This window comes from Gopherus flavomarginatus, chromosome 1 (assembly GCF_025201925.1).
Source record: "Gopherus flavomarginatus isolate rGopFla2 chromosome 1, rGopFla2.mat.asm, whole genome shotgun sequence".
Taxonomy (NCBI): domain Eukaryota; kingdom Metazoa; phylum Chordata; order Testudines; family Testudinidae; genus Gopherus; species Gopherus flavomarginatus.
The window spans coordinates 276,847,163-276,874,696 of record NC_066617.1 but is presented as its reverse complement, the minus strand read 5'-3'; the positions used below and the strand labels follow the sequence as shown (position 1 = coordinate 276,874,696).

The window sequence follows — 27,534 nt, the reverse complement described above, 5'->3', positions numbered from 1 at the left end:
GAGATATTGTCTCTATGGATGCTCCACAACCTGCCCTGTTTTCCGTAAGGGGCTCTGTGGTAGAGAAGGAACTGAGGGAGGTTCGCTCGCACATTGCTAGGTAGCCCAGAGGCGGACCATGAGGGAGGGAGAGCGCATGTGCGGGCTCAGCAGACACTCTACCTAAAATTTCCTATTTGAAGCACAGGGGCACAGATACACCTATAGTAGAGCACCGATAGGGTCATACTTCTCTAAGAACCATTGTTACTGCACAATGTAACTTCCTCTTCTTTTTAAAATTAGAAATTGGTTATATGTAAGGATTATAGGAAATTACTTCTAATCTAAAGCAAGAAACAAGACAGTTAAAAAATTTCAGTCAGTTTTCATATTCTATATTTGTCAGTAAATTTACTGAATGTGTTTGGAATCAGTTGTTTCAACCAAATTTATACCAGCTTACAGATCTGAAAACATTCTGTAATTGAAAAATTCTTGGTTTTCTTTAAAGCATGTTTTGGATTGGTAGGAAACAGTTGAAGTGCTTAGTTTGCAATCTGTGCTGAAAGCACTAAAATTACTGTTTTTGAAAATGAAATTTAAAATATTTTGATGAGGCTGGAAAGTTTGTTTTCTAAAGCTTAATTTTCATTAATATCATTTTCAAACTTTAAAATGCCTATAGAATGGCGAAAACAGTCAACACATCTGTTTAAGCTCCTACCACTTTTGATGGTTATAGTGGTTCTTTGATTTATTCAGTTTCTTAATTAGATTTGTACTATTAAACACTTCGATTCATTTGTTCCTGCATATGTGTACTTTTTATTAGTATTGAGGCAATTGTTAATTTCTTAATTAACGGGTACCTACAGTATGTAAGGGTCTAACAGTGATGAAGATGTTAGAAATGTCGTATGTGAAATAGTAATTATTAACAATCATAAAAGCATATGAGCTGGGCTAGAGCTTATTTGAAAAGTGTCCCGAGCTTTAAATAAACTGAAATTAAGTAGATGCACTATGCTGACATATCACTCTTAAACACACTATAACTATATAAATCCAGGTGCTTGCTTTGTAACTTGTGAATACTAACAGTCTAAATTATGAAGTAATTTAGAACTCAGTTAGACTGAAGAGCTGAACAAAAGGAGCCTGCTTTTCCTAATCAGAACCCGAGAAAAGGAAAATCCAATTTGTGAAAGAAAAGACCGTATTGTAGTGTTGTGCTATTCTGTAGAGAGTGATAGTAAAGGGGAATCTTTCATGTTACAGAAAATTTGAACAAATAGATCAATTATTTATTTTTTCATGTGGCTATTCATTTATACTATCTTCTTTGGGTGGGATTCTCAAAAAAGCCTAAGGAAGTTAGACATCCAACTTCTATTGAATTTGAATGGAAATTGGGTGCCTAATTCATTTTTGTCCCTTTGAAAATTCCAGTGTTTGCTGTTGTGTTTAACAGGGGATAGCTCTCAAAGTTCAGCGCCTTCTGCTTGATCCTTCAATGAAATCATAGGGGAGATCCTTATCTAGTGTAAATCAGTGCTGCTTAGTTGAAGTTAAATGAATATCAAATGCAACAAATGAAGTCAACAGAGCTACACTGATTCATAGCAGATGAGGATCTGGTTCTAATCTTGTGTTTGATGTCAGTCTGTTGCCAAAAAATTATTGTAATGTCATACACTGAGACTTCACCGTAGGATAAAATACTGCAGGAGGTCTCTCTCTCTTTCTGTGCTATAAAATAGCCCAACGTTATACTTCGAGTGGCCTCTGCATATGTCCACTTTTGGAATTATGCATCTATGCCACAAGTCACTTGAATTGTCTAGAGAGCAGTTTCCATTGGTGACTCCTTCCCCCTCATCATCTCAAGGCTATAAAAGGAGTGCCTCGAACTAGCCTTCAGTTCTGTTGAAGCGTCTGTTGAAGCTTGGATTGCAATATTCTCAGCGCTTCTCCTATTGCATTTTAACTTTAACTTAGTCAAATTTGTAAAGGAAAATAAAGGAAGAGAAGATGACTGTACAGCACAGTTTGTTCAGACTTGTGGGAGCAGGAAGCCTGCCTCATGATCTGACTAAGAGGGAAGACTCCTCATTCCCAGTTGATGAATCATGACAATGTGCATATCCAGTGTTGGACACTCTAACAGATGAAGGAAGCTCTTCAGGCCTGGTCAATTAATTCTGTCTGGTTGTAAATCCTGCACAGGCTTAAGGATCAGCTCACCATCAAGGTGCTTGGATCTTTCCATGTTGGACAGACTTGGTGTCAATAAAGCGTCTTTAACCTCTGACTCAAGCTAGTGAAGGATCTGGATCTGTTCAGGCTTATAATGGCTTGTGGTTCAGGGCTGTTATATTTCACTGCTATAATAAGTTGTTAAAGATTATCAAAGCCATGATGGCGTCTGACAAACCCGACTTGAATTGAGTGTATTGTTGGAAGCCAAAACCTTCTCTGGTATCATTGCCAGAACTTTTGCCAATGTTTGGACATCACTATTAATAAATGAAGTTGGCCTTTAATTGGAACATATTGTGGCATCACTTCCTGGTTTAGAAATAATTGACATTATGGCTTCCCTCAGCATAGGAGGAAGAATGGTCTCTAGAAGTGAATCATTAAACATTTAAAGCATCTTGTCAGACAGAAGTTCAAGGAAGTGTACCTAAAACTCAGTTGGGAGCCATCTGGCCTGGGAGCTTTCCCCACTTTCATATTCTTAATCGCCTCAATTAATTAATCCTCTGTTAGGGTAGCATAAGGGTTTCCACACTGGGCTTCAGTAATTTGCAATAATGTAATATTTTTGAAAATTTGATCCAAAATATTTGTTTGTCTAGTTTGCATGGATCTTTATAGAAATTAATGAACACTTTATTAATATTTTAGGTTATGTACATAATTCTATATGTTTGTCCAGATTGCTGTGATTTTACACTGAGTCCTTTTTTCTTAAGTTATATTCCAGCAACTTGCCAGCTTTGACAACTGATTCTCAGAAATCCCTCTTGAGTTGAAATAGGGCAAATTGAGCCTGCACCAAGTACAGCTTATAAATTCATATCTATAGTTGATCAGGGTTTTCAACAAATCTGGAGATGGGGCTATGACATAAAACAAATCAAGCTCTTTTTCACCATCATATTTTTTTCCATGTTCCTTCTTCTTGATAGATGAAAATCTAATAATGCTACTCTCTCTTAGGCCTTGAGTGTTTCCTGTAATAGCCTGCTAGAAGATGTTGAGAATTCATTCATCTCCAGGAACAAGCCAATTTCTTTTTCAATTTAAATTATGATATGTGGGTCTAATAAAAGTGAACAATTAAATCTCCGTCTACATGACTGTTTCTTACCCAGATCTGTTGCTATTTGAAGAGTTACAGGGGAATGTTCAGAGACAGCACTTGTATCAATGGAGGGGCCAATTACAGAATTAACCAAGTCCCTGGAGATTAAAAAGAAATCATTAGAAGAATAGGATGCATGTATCAGGGAAAAGTATGAATAATCCCTATCCATTGGATGTATGAGCTGTTAGATATCACATAGTCATTAATGTGTAATTCTGGGTCCATTTTAGTTTCAGTTGGCTTATGATCCTGAAGGTGAGATTTGTCCACAGAAGGCTCAGGCACTTAATTATAATTCCCGGCAATCACAGTAGGAATATGCAGTTCTCCATATGATATACTAAAACAAACACCTATGAAAGGTTACAAGATCATCGTGGTTAGGTCCACACATATTAGCAACAATTTGTTCATATCCCTTAAATCTGCCCTGATCATCTGAAATTGACTGAGAGACTAAAGACACTGCTTTTCCTACCCAGTCACATTCTAATTTGGCTTAATCTGTGGTCAAGTCTCTTGCAAAAGCACTACATCTGCCTTTGCTTTCTTTAATAATGAGTCCACTTTTTTTCTTTTAATAACAGTGTTGAGGCCCTTTACCTTCCAGGAAATAAAATGGAGATCCAGGACCATTTGGATATATTAAGAATGATTTTTGTCATGTGTGATCTTACAGACAAGGGTGATGAAATGTTTGCATCATTTGCTCTATCACACTGACTCCGATAAGAAAGGGAGACTGTGAATAAAATGCTTCAGACATCTACTCCACAGTTTTTGGGTTACCTTGCCAGATGCTCACCACCTGCTGGATTTACAGGGAGTAGGGTAGGTGCAGGAGATTTGGGGGGGAGGCATCAGCATAGTTGTATATGCCTGATACAAATCACAGTTATACAGAGTGTAATTTTCCTGAGTGTTGCTGTCCAGAGTGAGGTGGAAAGGAGTAGGAAAAATGGTGATGATAAAGGGTTTAGAAGAGGGCTCCAGAGAGGGAAAGGGAAGAGAACAGAAAGACAGGTTAAAGCAAACACATAAAAACACATAGCACATACATAACTTGACCTATTTGCAAGCTTGAGATGCTGTTTTCATTGTGTGGTTTTGGACATAACAGGCCCACTCTGTCCTGAGTAATGTCTACACCCTCCTCACTTAAAAAGTAAATCACAATGAAAAAGCATCAGTGGTCAAACACTATAAAGAAAATTATACCAATTGTAAGTCCCAGAGGTTGCGGACCAGGGAGACATACCATCCAGACTGGGAGCTCCGAAAATATCCACTATTTAAGATATAGTTTTTAACAAGCATCCTTATATTTCCCATACCACAAAGTATTACCACATTGTAAGTTGATAGAAAGGGAGCAAATACTCCACAAATGTGGTATTTCTTTTACTTGGTATGTAATTGTAATAGTTTCAGTTTGCCAAACCGAACACCAAAGTATTAGTAATACAGCTCAGTGCACTAAGTGAGACGTGTGTTGTGGTGATCCATTCGCACCTGTGAGATCAATTTGGGGTGAAGTGTTCCTGTAATGACCTTGCTAGGGCACTTCACATTCAGCCATTTGATGAGAATTGATAATAAAATATAAGCATGGAGCAGAAGAAATAACCCAAATAAGTAAGTAAGTTAGTCATAGTCACTGGGTAAGTCCATACAGGCAAACATAAAAAATTGGGAAGTAATTCTGATGTAAAACAGGCCAAGTATTCAGTTCACTGTAGGCTTTTTAAAAAGCTTTCTGCTTCTTGTGGCTTTTGGCGCAAACACACTTCTTCATCAACCCAGACATGGAACTGTACTGGAAACTTCATAAAATATTTGGGCTTCCTTTGCTTGGCAAGTTCCCTGGATCTTCTAAAGACTGATCTCTCGTCAACCACATCTTTGGCAATCTTGACAATATCATTATCTTATTTTGTGGCATACCTCCAAAACAGTTTTTCCCCCTCATGAGTTAGCTACTTTTTTTTTTCTTTTACAGTGAATCTGAAAAGTTTTATAATCAATGCACAAGTTTTGGCTTTTAAGGCCAGCTCAGGAGCAAAGAACCTATGTGCTTATTCTAATTCAAATTTAAAATCATCCGGCAGGCTGAGCACGTCTGAAGAGAGCTGAGGAGTGGATTCTAAGTGTTTGTCTTTTTCCGCTCCTTGAGGTGCTCCAATAATTCTCGAAGTATTGTGGCAAGACCTCCTCTCAAGGTCTGCCATTTCAGATTTAAGAGAAGATAAGGCCATTAAACTTCTCTGCACCTGGCCAAAGAGTCCTTTTACTGATCTTCCACTGATGATAGTCTTTCTCCCTTCTGCTTCATTCACCTGTTTTGTCAGCACTTCCAGAGAAGAGTTAATTGAGTAACAGTAATTGTATTGTGACCAGTGTGTCCTTGATACAGGCGACAGACACATTAGGTTTCTCCATCACAGACACAGTGCCCTCATCACCCATCTTATCCAAGGGGTTGGGGGGGCCTTGATTCCGCTTGTCTTTTGGCTACTTGTAGAGCCGACACAGACAAATATTTGCCTCCTGGCATTCTAGAGATTTGGGAGTTCTTGTTCTTTTATTGGAGGGAAGGGCCAGTCAGGGGCCTGGATTCTGGAGAGAAATGGATATCCAGATGGCTCTGAAGATCAAGGGATTTGCTCCTCTATGCTGCTCAGTGTCCCCTGGAGTCCACTAAAATTTTTTAATACACATGCATTGACTAGTAGTGGAATGTTTTTTATCTGGGTACTTTCCTAAGATGCTTGGAAGTACTAATTTTGAAACATTTTTTGTTTTTGTTTTGTTTGCCCTATTCTGCTAGAGTATTAGCACATTGAGATTCATTTGAAATAGTTTTGCTGCTTCTAAATACGAGCATTGATGAAACTAAAAAGCTTAACAGAAGACATTACTCTTCTCTACTTTATCTGAAATTCATCATGAATGTAATCAGTATTTGACAGGATCACACATACACCTAAAAGTAGCCATCAATTCTATTGAAAGAAATGTCCTGTGGAAGGTCCTATGTGGCATTGGGGTTCCCAACATCCTCCTGAGACTAATTCAAGATCTATATGAAGACTCAGGGGCATGGGTGCTTTGTGGGACTGGATAAAGAGGATGATGTTGTTCTCTTTGGTCAGGACACAAACAGTCTCACAGATGCACTAGAGAGCTTTCAGCAAGAAGCAACTGCCCTTGGGCTGTGGGTTTCTTGAGCAAAGACAAAAAAAATACAGAGTGTAGGTGCAAAAGTTGTGATATGAGACATCTGTGCTTCTGGACAAATTATGGAAGTAGTGGATATCTTCATCTATAGAGGCAGCAAACTGTCAAATGAATGCAGCGACAGACATTCTAAGGCAGGGATTGGCAACCTTTGGCACGCAGCTCGCCAGAGTAAGCCCTCTGGTGGGCCGGGCTGGTTTGTTTACCTGCTGTGTCCACAGGTTTGGCTGATTGCAGCTCCCATTGGCCGCGGTTTGCTGTCCCAGGCGAATGGGGGTGGTGGGAAGCAGCGCGGGATGAGGGATGTGCTGGCCGCCAGTTTCTGCCACTCCCATTGGCCTGGAGCAGCAAACCGCACACAGTGGGAGCCACGATCAGCCAAACCTGTGGACGCAGCAGGTAAGCAAACCAGCCCAGCCCACTGGGGGGCTTGCCCTGACGAGCCGCTTGCCAGAGGTTGCCAATCCCTGTCCTAAGGGGAACTTGTTTAGCAGCTTTGGCCATGAAAGACCTGCATAAGGTTTGGAGCCAAAAAAGGTGAAACTATATAGAAAAGTTTGAATTTATAAAACCTATTTGCTTCTAATTCTCATATATGGATCAGAAACATGGCCATTGCTTAATAAGACATCAGAAGGCTGGAGTAATTTCATATGCATTTCAGGCAGTGACTATTGACAGTTTTGACTTAATTAATATTAGGGATTATTGTATTGTATTATTGAGAACTGGTCTCCAGAGGACTGAAGTCATCCTTGGTGACCTCTGGCTGGCCCTTTTTGGTCATGTTGCCTATCTCAGAGACAAAGTCCCCACACAGTGAACTCTGAAGATCAAACTTGAGGTCAGGAGAAGACATTGCCTAGTCATGGTCTGTGATTAACCTGGCTGCACCTGATTAGTAAGAACCCTATGGAGCTCTTCTATGCCAGGAATAAAGATGTACACTTTTGTCATGGACACTCAGTGTTACAGACCTCTGCTGACTAAGCATATTATTTTTGTTGTTTCCATTTCAAAGTAAAACCCTGAATCTTTAAATATTGAAGTTCTTCGTTTGTTTTTCACTAAGCGGGGAAACCCTGTAAATAACAATCAGGACCTAATTAACTATATCTGCTAAAAGAATATCCTAATTAAGATCAGCTATACCAGAATTTTATCCAGTAGTGATCACCAATTTAAAAAATCTTAGCACTAAAGTAAAATTCATGGTTAGATGTGTAGCATCATCTTTGAAGAGTGGTGGGCCTGAAGCAAAAACTCATCACTTTTGGGGAATGAACTGTAGGGATGTTTCAATCTGGATCAAAACTTCGTGGCTCAGATGCATCTTTAGTTGTAATGGGCCTCATTTTTCCACTCAGTTCCATCCATTTTACAGTGCTATAATACATAGAGCTGGTGTAAGGGAATGAAAATCAAACCCAGTAGTTGACAATGCAGATGATGTATCAGTATTTTGCTGTCATCACAATGTAATGCAGAATGTAATTTGAAGTCTTAAGGAAACACAGAGGTACAGTGGCAGCACATCTAAAATGTCTGATCCTTAAAAGAATTCACATACATTTTATAACCTTTCAAACTGGGTACACCGTGAAATAAGTGATAGCTAATAGTGTCTGACCTTATCTGCTAACCAAGATTTTGGTCCAATCAAATATAAGTACCTACCAGCTATTTTCATATCTACAATAGAGATTTATCATAACTTTATATGAATATTCATATATTGAACTCTGAGAATTGGAAAATTGTTAATCATCATTTTAAAATATGTTCACAGAATTTCAAGTGTATCAGTGCTTGCTTTTTTCCAGTGTTGATGAAAATGAATAGTACTTGGGGACCAAGTCTGCCTGTTAAATTGATGTGATACATTACTATGCTTGCACAAAAGAAATGAGCACAGATGGCAGGTCTGCTGTTTCTCTAACAAGAAATTTGTCACTCTCCCTATCTCCCCCGGGATTCAACTCAGAGCAACATTTTTTCAAGTCAGGCTTCCTCTGTGAGTCTCCTTATTTTTTTTTTTCCCCTTTACTTGCACATTAGGAGCACAAGCAACAGAATGTGATTAGTGCCTTACTAAAACTTTATAATGAGAGAAGTCTCTCAACCAACAGTCTATGGCTCACATTTTTTTTCAACTTGAGAGGAACATATTTTGCATGTAAATAAAAGTCTACCAGGATGAAGTTTTATGTACCATGGTAAGATTCCCAATAGCTCATTTACTTTTGACAGATCATTTATTCTACATTAAAAATGTCTGTGGACTTAAATTTATAGACATTTGTTAATTAAATTGAATAATGTGTGAAAAATAAAAGAAGAATATATAAGTAAGTCTGTAATTTTTGCAAAGAAAAAATCCTTTTTTCATGAAACACAATGGTAAATATTATAGGGCAATGTTAAATTTTATAAACTTATGTTTAAGGTCAGTATCAATCAAACAATGCTTTATAGAATTGTCTCAGTAGGCACCCAGAGAAAGAAAATAACAAAAAATTTCAATGCACCTTGTAACTTATCAGTTTTTACTTACAAAGAGTCCAAGAATGAAAGGATAGTTTGTGTGTAAAATGTTCAAAACCACAACTTTCAATAACAGTTAATAGAACTTAAATGTTCTAGGGCTTCCACTATGGGAAAGATTTTGTTCTGTGGAGATCATTTTCTGCAGCATGCTGTATAAATGAACATTTTTTAATTCCGTGCTCCTGCATGTTTCATTCAACAATGTAGCGAAACATGAAAAGAATCTTTCAGCACTTGCACTGTGACCTGGCACGCAAAGATAATTACATTTAATGTCAAATTGGTAAAAATAGTTTCTTTGATAGTCTGCCAAAACTGGATAATATCCTTTTCATTCCATCCACATGAGTTTTTTTCATTTATTTTTATTTCTCTGTATTTGGAGTTATGTCAGCACTGGGATATTGTCATCCAAAATTTAGTCAGAGTGATACAAATCCTGGTATGATAATCTGATTACCTTTACATATCAGTGCAAAAAGCCCTCAAGGGTTTAAAACTCACACTGCTTCAAATAACCTGCTGCCTCAAAGGTATGGAATGTTTGTCTGGACTAGTAAGAAAAGAGGGATAGTAACTCCTTTAAGGGTCTCTTCCCATCCCTCGGGCTGGGAGTGAAAGGAAAGCATCACCTGGTAGGCTGGCCAGTGGGACTCAGGTAAACCATTGGCCCCTACACACGCAGGGAGGGTCTGAGCCCCCGTTACCCCTGGATTAACAGAGCAGCCTGCAGGGACCTCCATGTGAGGTTGGGGGTCCCCTGGTGCCTCAAAGTAACCAGAAGGGTTCCAGCAAGTTGAAGTCACTCTAGAGTCACAACAGAAGCAGCCAGGGCAGCAGCAGAACACATGTAGAGGCTGGCAGCCAAGTAGCAGGATGCACAGCAGACAGCAAGTGCAGTTGTTTCCCCTAGTGGAGGTTTCTTCTTAGCTGGATTGAGTGGGCCTGGGTGAGTGCGTGGCAGCAGGGCCGTCCTTAGTCATAGGCAACATAGGCAGCTGCGTAGGGCACCTGAAAATTTGGGGCACCACTGGGTCTTAGTGTCCACCCTCTTGTTTTCCTATCCCTGTTCTGACCCTTCCTGCAGGCTCCCACAGATGGCTGCTCTAGCCTGGTGAGTCTTCCTTGGGAGGGAATCTAGTAGTTAAAAGTGAAAAAACCTCCAGCCTGCCAGACCTATTAGCACAACATTGAAACTGTTAAAGAGACATTCAAAGGCTAATAAAGCCATTTAACAGGCATTTGCCAACCCCAAGGTATATACTGACAGGTTTCAGAGTGGTAGTCCTGTTAGTCTGTATCAGCAAAAACAAAGACGAGTCCTTGTGTCACCTCAAAGACTAACAAATTATTTGGGCATAAGCTTTTGTGGACTAGAACCCATTTCATCAGATGTCCACGAAAGCTTATGCCCAAATACATTTTTATACTGTCAGTTTCTGACTTTACTAACAAAAACAGTTGTGCATTAATGTAATATTTACACAGAACATGTCAGTCTACAGGACCTTAGTTTAAAATTTGCTTTAAAAATATTTCATTAGTGATCTGGTGAAGATTATAAAATCACATTTCTAAAAAATGCTTGCATAGAGTTTTAGATGCACAATCATCTTTAGCCTTAAATGTGTGGATCTTCACACATAGTTTTTTAAATAAATCCTACAAAAGACCTCCGTTATCTAAAATACACATTTTAATTACTATAGTTAAAAAAAAAAGTGCTTCCAAGTCTTCCTGTCCTTTCTGTCCATCCCTTCACCACCTCTCCCCCCACTCCCCACTGAAGAGAGCCCTTAAAGGGACAACAGTCCTTCCCTTCCAGATAGCTGGACAAAGAGTTCCCTTTCTTTACTTCTGACTATCCGACAAACTAGTTTTAAAAGAACCCTCCAGCAAAATCAGTACCTTAGTAAGACAAAATCCTTGTTATACCTAAAATCTTTGGAAACATATTTTTTTAAAGTTGGTGAAATTTCATAACCATGTCTCTTGTTATGGAGATCACACAAAGTAAATTACTGTTCCCTTTTTCTAAAAGCAATGAACATTGTTATGAACACACTAAACCTCTCTGATTAATTTAAAAGAATGTCTTTGTTTCAGTAAGTTAAATATGTAGTAATCTGGAATGCTGGCTTAAGATTTGAGTACATTTAAAATATAAATTCAACTTAGAAATACTGATGAAGAAAATGTAAAACAGAGAAGAGCTGCATCATGTATTCCATTATATGTAATGTTGTATTCAGCAGGACAGCTGACTCACCCTTACTATCAAGTTTTTGCAAATAAATCTCTGACAAACTTCAGGGCATATCGAAAAACCTGTGACTGACATTTTTTATTCCCAAATTTTAGTGCTTTTAATTAGGTACTTTCTTCATGTCCATTCTGCATGAGGGAGAGTGCATGGAAGTCTCTGCGGGGAACTGTGACTCTCCGCCACCATGAGGCAGGCTGGGCATCTCATTATCCTTTGCTGTCAAGTCCCTCCTCCCCCTCCCCCACCAGGCTGTGAGCTTGGGCTGCCATCCGGCATAGGGGCAACAGTTTAATAATACTGCGTAGAGCCCCATAAATCCTAAGGACGGCCCTGCGTGGTGGGGTGGTTGATTTGCTGGCTGAGCTCTCCCTTCCCCACCCCAGAGCGAGAGCATGTGCAGGGCAAGGAGCAGCAACCCAGCAGCTGCAAGAGCCAGAGAGGAAAGCACTGTCTTGGCTTGTCTGCCCCCACTACTGTGTGGTAGCAGGGTTTAGTTTGGATTTTGGAGGGCTGGCAGTAGTGCTGGAACAATTTTTATGGTGGGGGTCCTGAGAGCAATTGAACCAAACTGTAAACCCAGTATATGATGGAAACCACTTCAAGCCAGGGGGTGCAGCAGCACTCCCAGTGCCGTAGTTCCAGCACCTATGTGGAGGGGTGATACCCCAGGGCTAATAAAAGATTCACCAAAGGTGGATTTGAGTAGCACTTTTGAGTTTAAGCATTGTGATGGTGGGGGAGGGAGGGGTGAGATTCAACAATAACTCTGATTGTCAAGAGAGAGGAGAGAGGGGGAAAAACAATTAATGGCTGGCAAGCCATTAATAGTATTGCAAGAGTGTGAGAAGGCTGGGATTGGCTCTGTTAAGGAAGTACAGATTTAAATAATGTGAAGACTTCTGGTGCCAGACCACTCTTTCTTCAAGGGGAAATGAGTTGCCTCGGAAAAGGAAACTTCAGTTCATGGTGATGTCAAAGAATGTGTATTGTTGAGGTCCCCTGGTGAATTGTGATCCCATTATATCAGGATTGGAATGGTTACATCCACAGCACAGCAATAGATGCCTATCAGTGGTGGCCTCCGAATTGGGACTCCTGTCAGGAAAGATAATTCTGTGGTGTGTCTGTGTGCTAAACTCTTCCTGTTAATCCTTTCCTTCAGGATGAAGTGTATGGGTCACCGGACTTGTGACTTCATGTGTGGCTATCATATAGTGCATTTAGCCCACAAGAGGGCGGTCAATGGCCCCTGGAAGTTTAGCAGAGAGGCAGCTCTGAGTTGACATAGGTGGAGGAGGGTCTCCATGTATTGGCTCACAGGCAGGCTGCCAGTTCCACTGAAGGTTCACTGCTGGTGTGGCAAGAAAGACAGTTGATGCCCCTCTCATACACTTTGATTCCCAGGGAGAAGGCAGCAGACAAGATGACCTCCGGAGGTCCCTTCCAACCCTGATATTCTATGATTCTGTGGGACCTCAGTGGTCATCTAGTCCAACCTCCTGCTCAAAGCAGGACCAATTCCCAACTAAATCATCCCAGCCAGGGTTTTATCAAGCCTGACCTTAAAAACCTCTAAGGAAGGAGATTCAATCAGCTCCCTAGGTAACCCATTCCAGTGCTTCACCACCCTCCTAGTGAAAGAGTTTTTTCCTAATATCCTACCTAAACCTCCTCCACTGCAACTTGAGACCATTACTCCTTGTTCTGTCATCTGGTACCATTGAGAACAGTCTAGATCCACCCTCTTTGGAATCCCCTTTGAGGTAGTTGAAAGCAGCTATCAAATCGCCCCTTGTCCTTCTCTTCTGCAGACTAAATAAGTCCAGTTCCCTCAGCCACTCCTCATAAGTCATGTGCTCCCCCCCAATCATTTTTGTTGCCTTCTGCTGGACTCTTTCCAATTTTTCCACATCCTCCTTGTAGCATGGGGCCCAAAACTGGACACAGTACTCCAGATGAGGCCTCACCAATGCTGAATAGAGGGGAATGATCATGTCCCTTGATCTACTGGCAATACTCCTACTTATATAGCCCAAAATGCCATTAGCCATTGTGACAGACCCAGGCCAGTGGGATACAGGAGTCTGATAGAGGGCAAATATACTGGTCACTGGGTGAATAGTTTTCTGTTCCCTGAGTGACCAGAGCAGGGGCTGCACTAGAGTAATGAGGAACCTGCTAGAACCAATTAAGGCAGACAGGCTGATTAGAACACCTATAGCCAATCAAGGCAGGCTAGTCAGGGCACCTGGGTTTAAAAAGGAGCTCACTGCAGTAAGGGAGGGGGAACCAGAGGAGAGGAAGTGCGTGTGAGGAGCTGGGAGCAAGAGATGCAAGGAGCTGAGAGTGAGAGGGTGTGCTGCTGGAGGACTAAGGAGTACAAGCATTATCAGACACCAGGAGGAAGGTCCTGTGGTGAGGATAAAGAAGGTGTTTGGAGGAGGCCATGGGGAAGTAGCCCAGGGAGTTGTAGTTGTCATGCAGCTGTTACAGGAGGCACTATAGACAGCTGCAATCCACAGGGCCCTGGGCTGGAACTCGGAGTAGAGGGTGGGCCTGGGTTCCCCCCAAACCTCGCAACTCCTGATCAGACACAGGAGGAGTTGACCCAGACTGTGGGGAAGATCACTGAGGTGAGCAAATCTGCCAAATAAGCGCAGGATCCACCAAGGTAGAGGAGGAACTTTGTCACACCATCTTGGCAACAAGGGCAAACTGCTGACTCATATCCAGTTTCTATCCACTCTAAACCCTAGGTCCTTTTCTGCAGAACTGCTGCTTAGCCTCTCGGTCCCTAGTCTGTAGCAGTGCATGGGATTCTTCCATCCTAAGTGCAAGACTCTGCACTTGTCCTTGCTGAACCTCATCAGATTTCTTTTGGCCCAATCTTCTAATCTGTCTAGGTCCATCTGTATCCTATCCCTACTCTCCAACGTATCTACCACTCCTCTCAGTTTAGTGTCATCTGCAAACTTGCTGAGGGTGCAGTTCATGCCATCCTCCATATCATTAATGAAGATATTGAACAAAACCAGCCCCAGGAATGACCCTTCGGGTACTCCGCTTGATACCGGCTGCCAACTGGTCACTACCCATTGAGCCCGATGATCTAGCCAGCTTTCTAACCACCTTATAGTCCCTTCATCCAGCCCATACTTTATCTTTCTGGCAAGAATATTGTGGGAGACCATATCAAAAGCTTTGCTAAAGTCAAGGAATAACGCGTCCACTGCTTTCCCCTCATCCACAGAGCCAGTTATCTCATCATAGAAGACAATTAGGTTAGTCGGGCATGACATGCCCTTGGTGAATCCATGCTGACTGTTCCTGATCACTGTCCTCTCCACTAAGTGAGCAGATATATGTTTGGCTGATGCTAGGGAAGGAATCTATCTGGGATCCCAGCTGTCGGTGGTTGGAGAGGGTAGGGGAGGAGAGATAGGTAGACAAGCTAATTGCTGGCACCTCCTGGTGAGAGGTGGCCAAAGTAGGTACTCGTTACAGATGGGGTCTAGTTACCTGATAAACTTGAATTGGAAGTATACTTAGGGGAAGACATCCTCTAACACTTCCAGAGAATGGCTTTGGCCTTCCTAATGTCTGAAACAGCAAGTTGACAGCCCTCTTCCATCATTCCCTTAAATCTTATGTGAGAAGAGGATGGTGGAGGCCCAGTCACAGGACCAGCTACAAGGTTTATGATATTGCTAAAATAATGTATCCTGATATTCCCTCAAGCTTAGCAGATGTGCTGCATAAGTTACATGCATTCCATTAAACTGACTGTTTCAGATATTTCTCTCAGTACTTACTTGGGTACAAAGCACTGTCAGGTACCAACCTAAATGCCATTGTATAGAGAACATCAAACTTTTACAGGGTCTTCGATACTGCTTTTTGTAAAAAAGAAGAAGAAGAAATACAACTACCACATTCCAGTAGAGCCTTAATTCCCCTCATTGTTCAGCATTATCAATATATGTAATTGTAATATATTTACTTACAATGAACTAGAACAAATACAAAAGAACTTGAAACCTGACGGAGTGCATACAAAAATAATTAATGCAGAGCCAAATTTGGTAGGTCCTGAGTTCTCATTCATGCCTTTCAATGTGAAACAAAATGAAACAGATTCATCAGGTGCAAAGCAGCTGAGCCTTGGTCCTGCACATTCAAGTAATTTTGCCACTGACTTGCAGGATCAGTCAGCTCGAGCGTACCACTGAATCTAGTCCAGTGTGCCCCTATGTGAGTTCAGATTTTATAATGTTTTACAGAAATCATAATTCACAGAAAAATATCCTAGTAGCTATTTTTGAGTATAATATTTTCCATTAAGAACAGAGAGGATCCCTTTTTGAGATTGAAAGAGGCCTCGGGGTCCCACTAGTACAAAGGTATTAAACTCATTCTCTGGAGAAAGTGAAATACTGTTTTTAATTATAGTCCTTGGGCTGTGGTATATATTTAGGAGTACACACTGCCCTCCATCCACAGCACGGATGTCAATGGAATATTTGCACAAATATCAAGTACGGAATATGGCTGTTGTGTAGTAATTGAACTTTTAGTTGTTATAATTTATTATCTGCTCAGTACCTTACTGAGCATGATTCAGTGGGAAAATGCCTGCTTTTATCACTGCTATTTCTGCTCTTTCCACCCTTTCTTCCTAAACTTCCTATCGCCATGTGAAAGATTATGGGCTTTAAGCCCAGCCTCCTGAGTCCTAAGGCAGTGCTCAGACCGGGGAGACCACTTCACCCAAACTAGTAGAGAAGGGAGCTAGCAAAGCTCTAGCTCACAAAGGGCCCTGCATAGGAAGCTTCTGGTCAGCTAGGACACACCACTTAAGCCAGAAAGAAGTAGAGGAATTGTCTTACTAACTGGGTGAATCACTGACTGGGTGCTACTGTGGACCCTGTCTATTTTCCTGACTCCTGAGCCCTGCCTTCCTGCCTCTCACCTTGTTTGGGTGCTCTTTATCCCAGACCCCTGTCTGTTACCAGTTTCTGCTTTCCTGCCTTTCTCCAGGTACCTGCTCTTACAGCCAACCTCCATCTTAGACTTTGACCACCCATGCCCTTGTCCCTACAGCTTGCTTGGACCACTACCAGTATCTTCAAGTGGGCCCAGCCAAGAATGGACTCAGCGGAGTTCCCTATACCCCAAGAGGCATCAGCACTGCATGAGCAGATGATCTTTCTCCAGGCAGACAGCTGAGAATTGTGGGTCATCCTGGTTCCTGGTTTCTTACCTTGTTCCAGGTCCCTGCTCATACACACCCTACTGTTAATCCCGGCTGTGGCCTTTGGCTTGGCACCTGATGTTGACCCCAGTTCTGACACTAACCATCACACTCAAATCCTGAACCCCAAACTGTTTCTTTCCATCTCCCCTCAGTTTGTATGTCATCTGTTCTTTCTTTGCACCAATTCTCACCCTCCATGGGCTTCACTCCCAACCTGTCTTCTGTTCCATCTGCCAAAGTGATCATCAGTGAAATAGTTACAATTGACATTAAAGGATCCTCGTGGGACTTTAGAGTTAATAACATCCAAATTATATCAACAAAAGAAAAGGAATCCACACCCCTCAAAGCTATTGTTTCTGGCTGTCTACAAATTCATGCAAACAACGCTACATGTTCATGCACACTTCATATTTAGAAAGTTCTCTTTGAAACCAAAAGGACAAGAAATTCTTTACAATGAAAACTCATATTCTACAGAATTTGAATATGCCGTGCTGACCCACCACATGCACATCTAACAGGTGGAATTTGGGCATTTGACACCTCTGTGATAGAATGTCCACAGGATTCTTTTACTTTCCTTTTTGATTAACAGCTGGCAGAATATTGCTGAGATAGAGATGTAGAGCAAAAGCCAATTCTCATGCACTTAACAAAATAAAGAAGGTCACAGAATAGTATAATGTGCATGCTTGTCCTTTCACAATTCTTATTTTTACGTTTATTTTTCTTATTACATAATTTTCAGAAATAACAAAAAATGAAAAATCATATAACAACTTTGTAACATATATCAATTTTACCATACTGTGTAACTTTCTGGTAACAAAGCCTATGTGGACAAAATAAACATGCAGTTATTAAAATGGAATGGCAATGCTAACTGAGCTTGTGTCAGCTAGTATTTACAGGTAAATACATTCTCTGAAGAAGTATACTAAAACATATTTCTTTGTTATTTTAGCTACACCCACCGTGTGGTTGGCAATGGAATCAAATCTCAGTCTGCGAATCCAGAAGTAAAAGTGAAAGGAACAGATCCTGTAATAAATCAAATTATTGATAAACTGAAACACATTATCCAGGTAAGATTTTTTGCATGTATTATATGTTAAAGCTATCACCATGTAAATTAAGATCATCCTGGTGTTGAACAAATGTGAATTGCTGTACATTAGAATTGATTTGTTAATTCAAATCAGAACTCAGTAATTGAGTATTCCCACCAGAAACTGTGTTAAGTCCTGACATAAAATATTTAAACTCCAATTATTAATAATGATTTTGTTAAATTTTTTGCATATGGCAGATGAGAGCTAGAAGTGAGAGTCTGTCAGTTGGGCCACCTGTACCTGTGAGCTGAGATTGCAACTCAGCATTGCAATAAGTGCTGGGATTTTAAGCATGAGTCTGATCCTCAGTTGGTGAATTTTAAACATGTTAATCACTGTGTAATATCATTAATAAGAAATGATGGTATACATTAAAAAACAAACAAACCACCATCCTGCTAAATTCCACCTCTTTCCAGACCTCAAGGTCTGGCTGTGAGATTTTCTACTTTACTGACAGCAGAGAAGGTTGGAAATGTTGGGAAATTTGCATAATACTTGCTACAGTATTTGATATATATGATCTCATAGCACATGTATGGGTAACCCTTTGAGATTTAAACTTGTGGTTATTTACATTTTGTCACAGCAGAACTGTGGTGTTGTAATGTGTCCTAAAGATATTGCAGCTATAGAGGTATGCTAAGATTGCCTGAAATGTAGGGAATTTTGCCATTGACTTTGGGACCAGGATTTCATCCATATTACTCAAGGTTTTGTAGCTGCAATGGTATAAAGATTCAAGCTCAGATAAAATTAGTCCTTTCTTTCCATTAACAAAAATAACCTTTTTGCTTGCCAACTGAAACATGCTGTTATCTCTAGTCTCTTCTATTTTTTTCTTAAAATTATGTGAAAGTAAGTACTATTTTGCCTCCAAAGGAATGCCAAGAATTAATTAAGCACTACAAATTACTCTCTGATGGAAAAAGGTTGCAGACAGTTATGTTTAAGCCTCAAGGCCTTTCATCTGTCAGGAGTGCCCTATTTTGATATTAACCGTGCCCTGTATAGTTTAATATGTTAGGTTCTACCCTGAGGATTAGTCTGAAGCTCTAATGTGGTTGACAGGGACAATTCTATTATAATGCATTATGTTTCCAGTGCTTTCTCCTCCTATACTTGCAAGAGCAGAGTAGATCTTGTATAGAAGGATTTAAAAATTTACATAGTGCACAAACACTGCCTTTCTGTGAGACATCTTTCTTTTCTTGCAACTATGAGTATGGAAATAGGGCTGGGGAATAGAGAAAACAGAAAATACTTTGGGGACTCAGGATTTCAATATGGAACTATTTTTCACTAGATGAAAAGCCTGATGAACCTGCTGAGAAAGCTTTCTTCTCTGTCATTTACTGTGAATTAGGAAATCAAATACAAAAGACCATCCTTTAGTCCTATGTAATATAAAAAGGATGAGTCACTTTTTGAACTCATTTTGGACCAGCCTGAGAGATTAAAGAAGGGAGATTTAATGGACTGGGCGTACCTTCCAGTATAGAAAAATCAGACCTCTGCATGCTGTACTCCAGCACTGTTTCCAAGTTATATTACTACAGTGGAGAAGTCTAATGGACTAATTTAGCATTGAAATCAAACGAAAAAAATACTTGATTTGACTTTTAGAACTAGGCATATTGAAATGCGTCTGTCATAGACAGTTATGATAGCGTCTGTAAAAAGGCACGACTGTTTACATTTGTACACCTAATCTAAACACACAACTACTATCATCATAATGATTGTGAACACAAATTGACAGTTTGATGCATAAATTCTCATTTGTGTGTGAAACTATTTTGTGTATATCCATGTAGTTGTAATTGTGCATGCAAAACAGATGCAGTTTTTCCTGTTCATTTGTGTGTTCTGCAGTTCTGAAAATCAAGTCACTTGCTTTGTATCTACTGGAAGAAAGGGAAAAGTGAGAATTTAAGATTGATGGGCTATCACTTCACCCTTAAAATCCATAAGGGGCAGAATATCAGTGAGGGAAATAGGGTGACACCACACATTCTCCTCTGCTTTCTCTACCTGATACTCTGAGGGTCAGACACATGGAAGATATATTACTTCCTTATGAAGCTTCTGCCATGGCATTTCCATACTGTGACCAGTTGTTTCATGCAGCTAGTCTAAAAGACATGAAGATCATGGTTTGAGTGTGCCATGTACAAGTGTTTTATATTTGCCTTTCCTATGAGGCTAGATATTCCATTAATGGAAGTCCTCACAACCAAACAGGTCCTGATCTGTGATATACCAGATTTATGCGTAAGATCAGAATCCAGCAGTGTTAGTGCTGCTGGTACTGTTACTAAAAGACAAAGCTAAACCAAAACCAGTAATGAGGCTATTAGTTGATGAAAGTTCAAATGATAGGTGGGACTAAAACCAGTACCTATCATATTCCTTTGAGAGATTTTTGTATTATTTATGTTAGCCCCATACTCCCAATCAGGGTCAGAGCTCCATCATGAACTGCGCTCAGTTCAAAAGTATAGAGAAAGTCACAGGAACATAGGATTTGGCATATCTAGGGTTGGATTAACCCATCTCTGGGCTGTAGACCAACACTCCCCACTCCCCCATATTCACTCATCCCGAGGACTCGCCAACATTGTTGCCATAGACATGTTAAGTGATTGTGAGTGATTGTGAGTGGGGGAAGATGGCCTGTCAGGGCCTGCTCACTACTTAACCCCTGCTCAGTTATTTCCTTTTCTACCACCAAACAGTCCATCTCCTAACTTCCCAGTCCATATCCAGATCAGAATCCAGAACTTCTGACATTGTGTCATGCTGTCTGGAGTGGCTCACAACTTTGAGTGCCTACCTCAGAGCAGACTGTTAGAAGACAGGGCAGACAGCCTAAGCTGGTGGTGTGTTCTGTGGTTAGATTTCACCAAACCAGTGATAAAAGTGAACTCCTGGGTCACTAGGCCAGTCTTACCATGGAGTCACAGACAGTCCCTTTAGACACTCCAGTCTATCTTGCCACCCAGATAAACCTGACTTTGTTATAAAAGGTCACAAACCGAATTACACAACATCAGGTTGCTCCCAGTCCGATGAGACCACATCAGTTGGTACTCCAGATCTTACACCAAACACAATGCTGGCAGTCAGTTTTACAGTAAACTAAATAAAGATTTATTAGCTAAGAAAAGAAAGTGAGAGTTATTGAGAGATTAAAGCAGGTAAAATATATGTATATATATGTGAGTCACAGTTTATAATCCCAATTGATAGCAGAGAGGTAGCAGAGATGTCATAATCTTCCAGTTTCCCAAAAGTCTCTCAGGGCTATACAGAATAACCTTGGGGTTCTCCATCTTCTCGTTCAGTTATTCTGCCCTGTTAGAATCCAAACAGTCCGGAGATGAACGATCTTTCCTTAAAACCATATTTATAGCCTCTTCTGACAGAAAACAATCTGACAGTGTCTCTATCCAAGTGGGCTTTTCCTTTGATAACAGTGAGTGAGGAATGCACTTTGGGTCTTTGACCTCTGTCATTACACACAATGGCCACTTGTTTTGAAATTATCACTTTTCTGTTAAAGTCCTTCATTAGCATTCCACAGGCTTCTTTAATGGGTTATTCAGTTACAGGGGTATACACAGTGTAAATGTTTGCTATTTCATTGTAATATGATATAGATATGTGAAAACAATGTAAGTAATGTCCCATTATTTTTCATAAAATTTAAACCCCAAATACATTCTTGTACCTTCAACAATCACTTTGAGCTATACTAATACACAAGTGAATTGGCCTGAATATACTCCAGCATGACCAGGTCTGTCAGCATCATACAGTGTATCTCCTGAAGGTGTAAAGGGGATGTTTCCTAGTACTGGGGAGATACTACAGCCATGTGCCCCTAATGAGCTTATCCAGAGGGGCTAGTCCCTAACCCGTGGGACTGCAAGTAATGAAACGGGGGGGCTTTCTTTAAGGACCACGCCTCCTAAAAAACTCAAACCTTCATGGTGCTCTTGGCAAAGGTGCAGGGTGTCTGCTGGGGCCATTCACCTCCAAAGCCTGGTTGCATGTGTAACTTTAGCGCCCTCATAGCCAAGATGGAGTCTGCTCTGCAGGCAGCTCTAGCCAAGAGAAGGCGCACGCAGGAATGCAGCAGGAAAAATCCCTTCCACCCCGGGGCACCTGTTCTAAACCCCCCAGAGTGAACACACACACACACACACATACGAAAAGTACAGTGGATATAACAAAGGGAAATATTTATTTACAGAAGGATGAGAGGAGAAAAATGAACCTGGAGAAATACAGGGGGAGCGGTAAAACAGGGTTGCATCCAAACCAAGACCCCACAGGCCCAGTGGTAGCACAGTCTGAAAGGGCAGACATTGAGCAATGTGTCTGCACAGAGTTCAGGAGTCCTGAGCAAAGTTCCAGTCCAGTGGTGAGTTTTGGGTGCTCCTGGTCGACTTTGGCGCCAGTAAACTTTCCCCAAACAAACCCCTCTGGTGCCCTTTTCTACCGCTCTCTGCAAAGCCACAGAGAGCGACCACCTCCCCACTTAACTAGCTAACAGCCTCCCTCCTTATTTTCAATGCAGACTCACGAGCTCCAGTACTCACAGCCTCATGCAGCTCTGGGCAGCAGCGATACTGGGTCCAGCTCTGGCCTGTCCTTCTCGGGTGATTCCTCCCTGGCACAGTGTTCCTCCTGGCTTCTGCCCTGGCAAGTCCCCGATCAGCCGCCCTGTCCTTCCCAGGCTTCAGGCAGCTTTTCTGCTGATGCACTTTGTGAGGGCCTGCAGGCTGCAGCCCTTCTCTCTCTGGAGCTCCAGAGCTACACCCTGGAGCTTCCCTCCTTTCTCTCACTGCTCCCCGTCCCCACTTAGGAAAAAACATTTAAAGGGGCCATGCTCTCTAAACCCCAAAGGGGTTACACATGGAAGGCAGAAAGAGCTAGCACAGGGGTCAGCAACCTCTGGCACGCCGCTCACCAGGGTAAGCACCCTGGGAGGGCCGGGCCAGTTTGTTTACCCGCCGCGTCAGCAGGTTCAACTGATCGTGGCTCCCACTGGCCGTGGTTCACCGTCCCAGGCCAATGGGGGTGTCGGAAAGTGGCGTGGGTGAGGTATGTGCTGGCCACTCTCTCCTCTCCATTATCCAAGTCATTAATGAATAGTATTGGGCCCAGGACAGGGACCCCACTAAATACAACCTCTCAGATTGAGAGTGAACCATTTATAACCATACTTTCAGTATGTTTTCAACCAGTCCTGCACCTACATTGTAGTAATTTTAGCTACACCACATTTCCTTAGTTGACTTATGAGACTGTCATATGGGATTGTGTCAAAAGCCTTACTAAAATCAAAATATATCATGTATATTACTTCCCCCCATTCTACTAGGTCAGTAAGCAAGTCAAAGAGGGAAATTAGGCTGGTTTTTCATGATTTATTCTTGACAAATCCATGTAGTCTATATCTTATCATCCTATTATCCTCTAGGTTCTTACAAATTGACTGGTTAATAACTTGTTCAAGTATCTTTCCAAGTATTGAAGTTAGGCTGACTGACCTATAATTCCCTGTGTCCTTTTTGCTTCCCTTTTTAAAGATAGGTGCTATATTTGCCCTTCTCCAACCCTCTGCTACGTTACTCATCCTCCATAAGTTATCGAAAATAATTGTTAAAGGCTCTGAAATTGCTTCAGCTAGTTCCTTAAGTACCCCAGAATGAATTTAGGTAGCTTACTTATCTAAATTTATTTAACCAGTTCTTTTCCTATTCTGGCTTGTGTTCCTTCCTCCTCATTGTTGATATTGTATTAAGCATCTTGTTACAATTAACTTTTTTTAGTGAAAACTGAAGCAAAATAGACATTAAACACCTCAGCCTTCCTGGTTTCATCTGTTATTTGCTCTCCTTCCCTGCTAAGTAGTGTACCTACACTTTCCTTTGTGTTTTACTTGCTCCTAATGTATTTATAGATCTTCTTTGCACTGCCTTTTGTGTTTCTTGCTAGGTGTAACTCATTTTGTATGTTAGTCTTTCTGAGTGTGTCCCTACGTCCTTGCACTGTTCTTTTGTATTAATTCTTAGCAATTTGTCCATGTTTCCAGTTTTTGTAGGGTTCCTTTTAGATTGTCAGGTCACTAAAGATTTTTTGATGCAACCATTTTGGCCTCATTATTTTTCCTATCTTTCCTTTGCATCAGGATAGTTTGATGTTGTGCCTTTGATATGGTCGCTTTGACAACTGTTATCTCTTCTGAACTCCTTTTTTCCTTATAATTTCTTCCAATGGGACCTTACCTACCAATTCTCTAGGTTTCTTACAGACTGCTTTAAAGTCCACTGACCTTATTCTGCTGCTCTCATTCATGCCTTTCCTTAGCATCATGAAGCCTATAATTTCATGATATCTTTCACCAAAGTTTTCTTCCACATTGATTCGTACAACCAATTCTTCCCTGTTAGTCAGAATCAAGTCTAAAATGACTAACAAATTTATTAAATTTATATATAAATTAAAAATATATAAATATATAACAGGAATTGGCAACCTTTCAGAAGTGGTGTGCCAAGTCTTCATTTATTCACTCTAATTTTAAGGTTTCGTGTGCCAGTAATACATTTTAACATTTTTAGAAGGTCTCTTTATAAGTCTATAATATATAACTAAACTATTGTTGTTTGTAAAGTAAATAAGGTTTTAAAAATGTTTAAGAAGCTTCATTTAAAATTAAATTAAAATGAAGAACCCCCCGGACTGGTGGCCAGGGGGTGTGCCATTGAAAATCAGCTCGCGTGCCGCCTTTGGCACGCGTGCCATAGGTTGCCTACCCTTGATATATAATATATATAAATTTGTTAGTCTCTAAGTTGCCACCATGACTCCTTGTTGTTTTTGCTGATACAGACTAACACTACTACCCCTCTGAAACCTAAAATTACTGCTCCCTTGCTTGCTTCCTCCTTCTTCTGAAACAAGAAGTTGTCCTTAAAACCTTCCAAGAACTTACTGGAAGTTTTGTGTCTGACTGTGTTACTTTTCAAACAAATACTTGGGGTAGGTAAAATCAGGGGCGCTCCAGGCCCCAGCACACCAAACGCGTGCTTGGGGCGGCAAGCCGCGGGGGGCGTTCTGCTGGCACCGCGAGGGCGGCAGGCAGGCTGCCCTCGACGGCTTGCCTGCCATGCTTGGGGCAGCAAAATCCCTAGAGCTGACCCTGGGTAAAATCCCTCATTACTTGTTTATTCCTTGAGAAAACAGAGCAAGTATATGTTAAGAGCTCTTTTCCCTGAGAGGCAACACCTCCTTGTTTGCTACGTTTTAGCATAAATGGATGTGAGTTACCTCAGGCAATGTGATACAATGGAAGCAGTGCTAATTTTCTAACTCAGGGAACATAACAGTGAAACAAGACTAGGATTTTTCTGGTATGCATGCTCTTTTCAACTGCTAAAGATTCTCCTTAAATTACTGTCTCTGTTTTTTAAGCCCTTGTAGACTCGAGAAACTGTCACTTCATATTTTCACATTTTTAATTGGGTACCAAGTGGAGGAAGTAAAAGGATATAGGAAAATGTCTTTAATAATTTTGAGTAGACATGCAGTCTAACAATTGGTTTGTCTCAGAGTACATTCAAAAGAAGATTGCTTTATGAGTCATGTGGTATTGTGGATTACCTTCACGACTGGCCTTCCCACTTAGGAAATCAATTATCTGAGTAAAGTCAACTGTGCCCATTTAAGTATATAATGAGTTTAGGAATTCCACTTGAAAGTGTCCTGACTAATGGGATTTAGGTTGGTCCAAAGGAAGTGTCTGGTTTTATGATGGAAAACTGCACAATTTCTCATGTGGAATAGTAATTGGACTTTACATGTGCATATACCTGCACGAACCTCAGTATTTTACAGTGCAGGTAGCATTACATAAGAACATAAGAATGGCCATACTGGGTCATACCAATGGTCCATCTAGCCCAGTATCTTGTCTTCCAACATTGGCCAATGCCAGATGCCCCAGAGGGAATGAACGGGACAGGTAATCATCAAGTGATCATTAGTCTGATAAGATTGTATTATGGTACAGTGACTCTCACTGAAACAAATAGGTTTTGGAACTGCCACAGCTCTTTTAGCAGCACGACTACTAAGTACAGTGGAATACATGAGTGCATGGTAAGTGAGTACATCTGTAGTGATACCTGCTTGTGCCATTATTTAGGGTATGTCTTCATCTACAATTTTGCAGCGCTGGTTGTTACAGCTGTATTAGTACAGCTGTATAGGGCCAGCGCTGCAGAGTGGCCACACTTACAGCAACCAGCGCTGCAAGTGGTGTTAGATGTGGCCACACTGCAGCGCTGTTGGGCGGCTTCAAGGGGGGTTCGGGGAACGCGAGAGCAAACCGCAGGGAAGGAGACCTGCTTGCACAGGGGTTCGGGGAACGCGAGAGCAAACCGGGGAAGGAGACCTGCTTCCCCGCGGTTTGCTCTCGCGTTCCCCGAACCCCCCTGCAAACCGCAGGGAAGGAGACCTACTTGCTCGGGTTCGGGGAACGCAAAAGCAAACCGGGGAAGGAGACCTGCTTGATTACCAGAGAGGCTTCCTCAGGTATGCTGCGATACCTGCTTATTCCACGGAGGTCAAGAAAAGCGCTGGTAAGTGTCTACACTTGATTACCAGCGCTGGATCACCAGCGCTGGATCCTCTACACCCGAGACAAAACGGGAGTACGGCCAGCGCTGCAAACAGGGAGTTGCAGCGCTGGTGATGCCCTGCAGATGTGTACACCTCCTAAGTTGCAGCGCTGTAACCCCCTCACCAGCGCTGCAACTTTGTGATGTAGACAAGCCCTTAGTCAGTTGTCATCTTTCTTATAAAGTCTGGCAGTTTTTTAAACAATTCTGAATTGGGTTGAAATTTGTTATACAAGTTGTTAGTGTAGATCCTTAAAATGTATTTAAACTATTCTCAGTCAGGAATATTTTGTATGTCTTCAGCTATTTTGACTCACTGCTATTAAAAAACTGGCTTAATTTGAAGAACTGAGATTTTCTTTTTCTTTTTAAAGGAAAAATTTAATCAAAAATATTTACATTTATATTGATATGTTGGGTTAGTAGTGCTCACAGCTATTTATTCTTTTAATGCAAATGTTGTGTAAACTTGGATTCATGCTGTAGCCCAGAATCTACTATGTGCACCCATGCAAAGCCCCCTTAGAACCAGGGCCTGCAATCTCTGGCATGCAGCTTGCCAGGGTAAGCACCCTGGTGGGCCAGGCCAGTTTGTTTACCTGCCGCGTCGGCAGGTTCGGGGATCATGGCTCCCACTGGCCGCGATTCACCGTCCCAGGCCAATGGGGGTGGCGGGAAGCGTCACGGGCGAGGGATGTGCTGGCCACGGCTTCCTGCCATCCCCATTGGCCTGGGCTGGCAAACTGTGGCCAGTGTGAGCCATGATTGGCTGAATCTGCCATCTGGCCCGTCCCGTTGGGGTGCTTACTCTAGCGAGCCGCATGCCAGAGGTTGCCGACCCCTGCCTTAGAAGGTCTTTATTAACAAACAAGTGGTAACACTTATTTCTCTGAATTAAAGTAAAATAATAAGGAACAATAAGGAACTTTCCCAAACTAGCATAGTCTATGAATATATGTGTGGCTAGGAAGGCAGAGAAGCAGGGGCGAGTCTGTGTATTTTGCCGCCCCAAGCACAGCAGTCAGGTGGCTTTTGGTGGCGCGCCTGTGGGAGGTCCACTGCTA

At 41.4% G+C, this 27,534-nt stretch overlaps 1 protein-coding gene across 9 annotated transcripts in view; it reads left to right on the top strand.

The window, feature by feature from the left end:
• The window catches only part of GPC5 (glypican 5), a 1,108,951-nt gene that overhangs the window by 418,384 nt on the left and 663,033 nt on the right, over positions 1-27,534 (top strand). For all 9 annotated transcript variants that reach the window (XM_050948964.1, XM_050948957.1, XM_050948972.1 and 6 more), the window contains one exon: positions 17,627-17,747. In XM_050948964.1, coding sequence (XP_050804921.1) covers positions 17,627-17,747 — 121 coding nt within the window. The remainder of the gene's footprint in view (positions 1-17,626; positions 17,748-27,534) is intronic.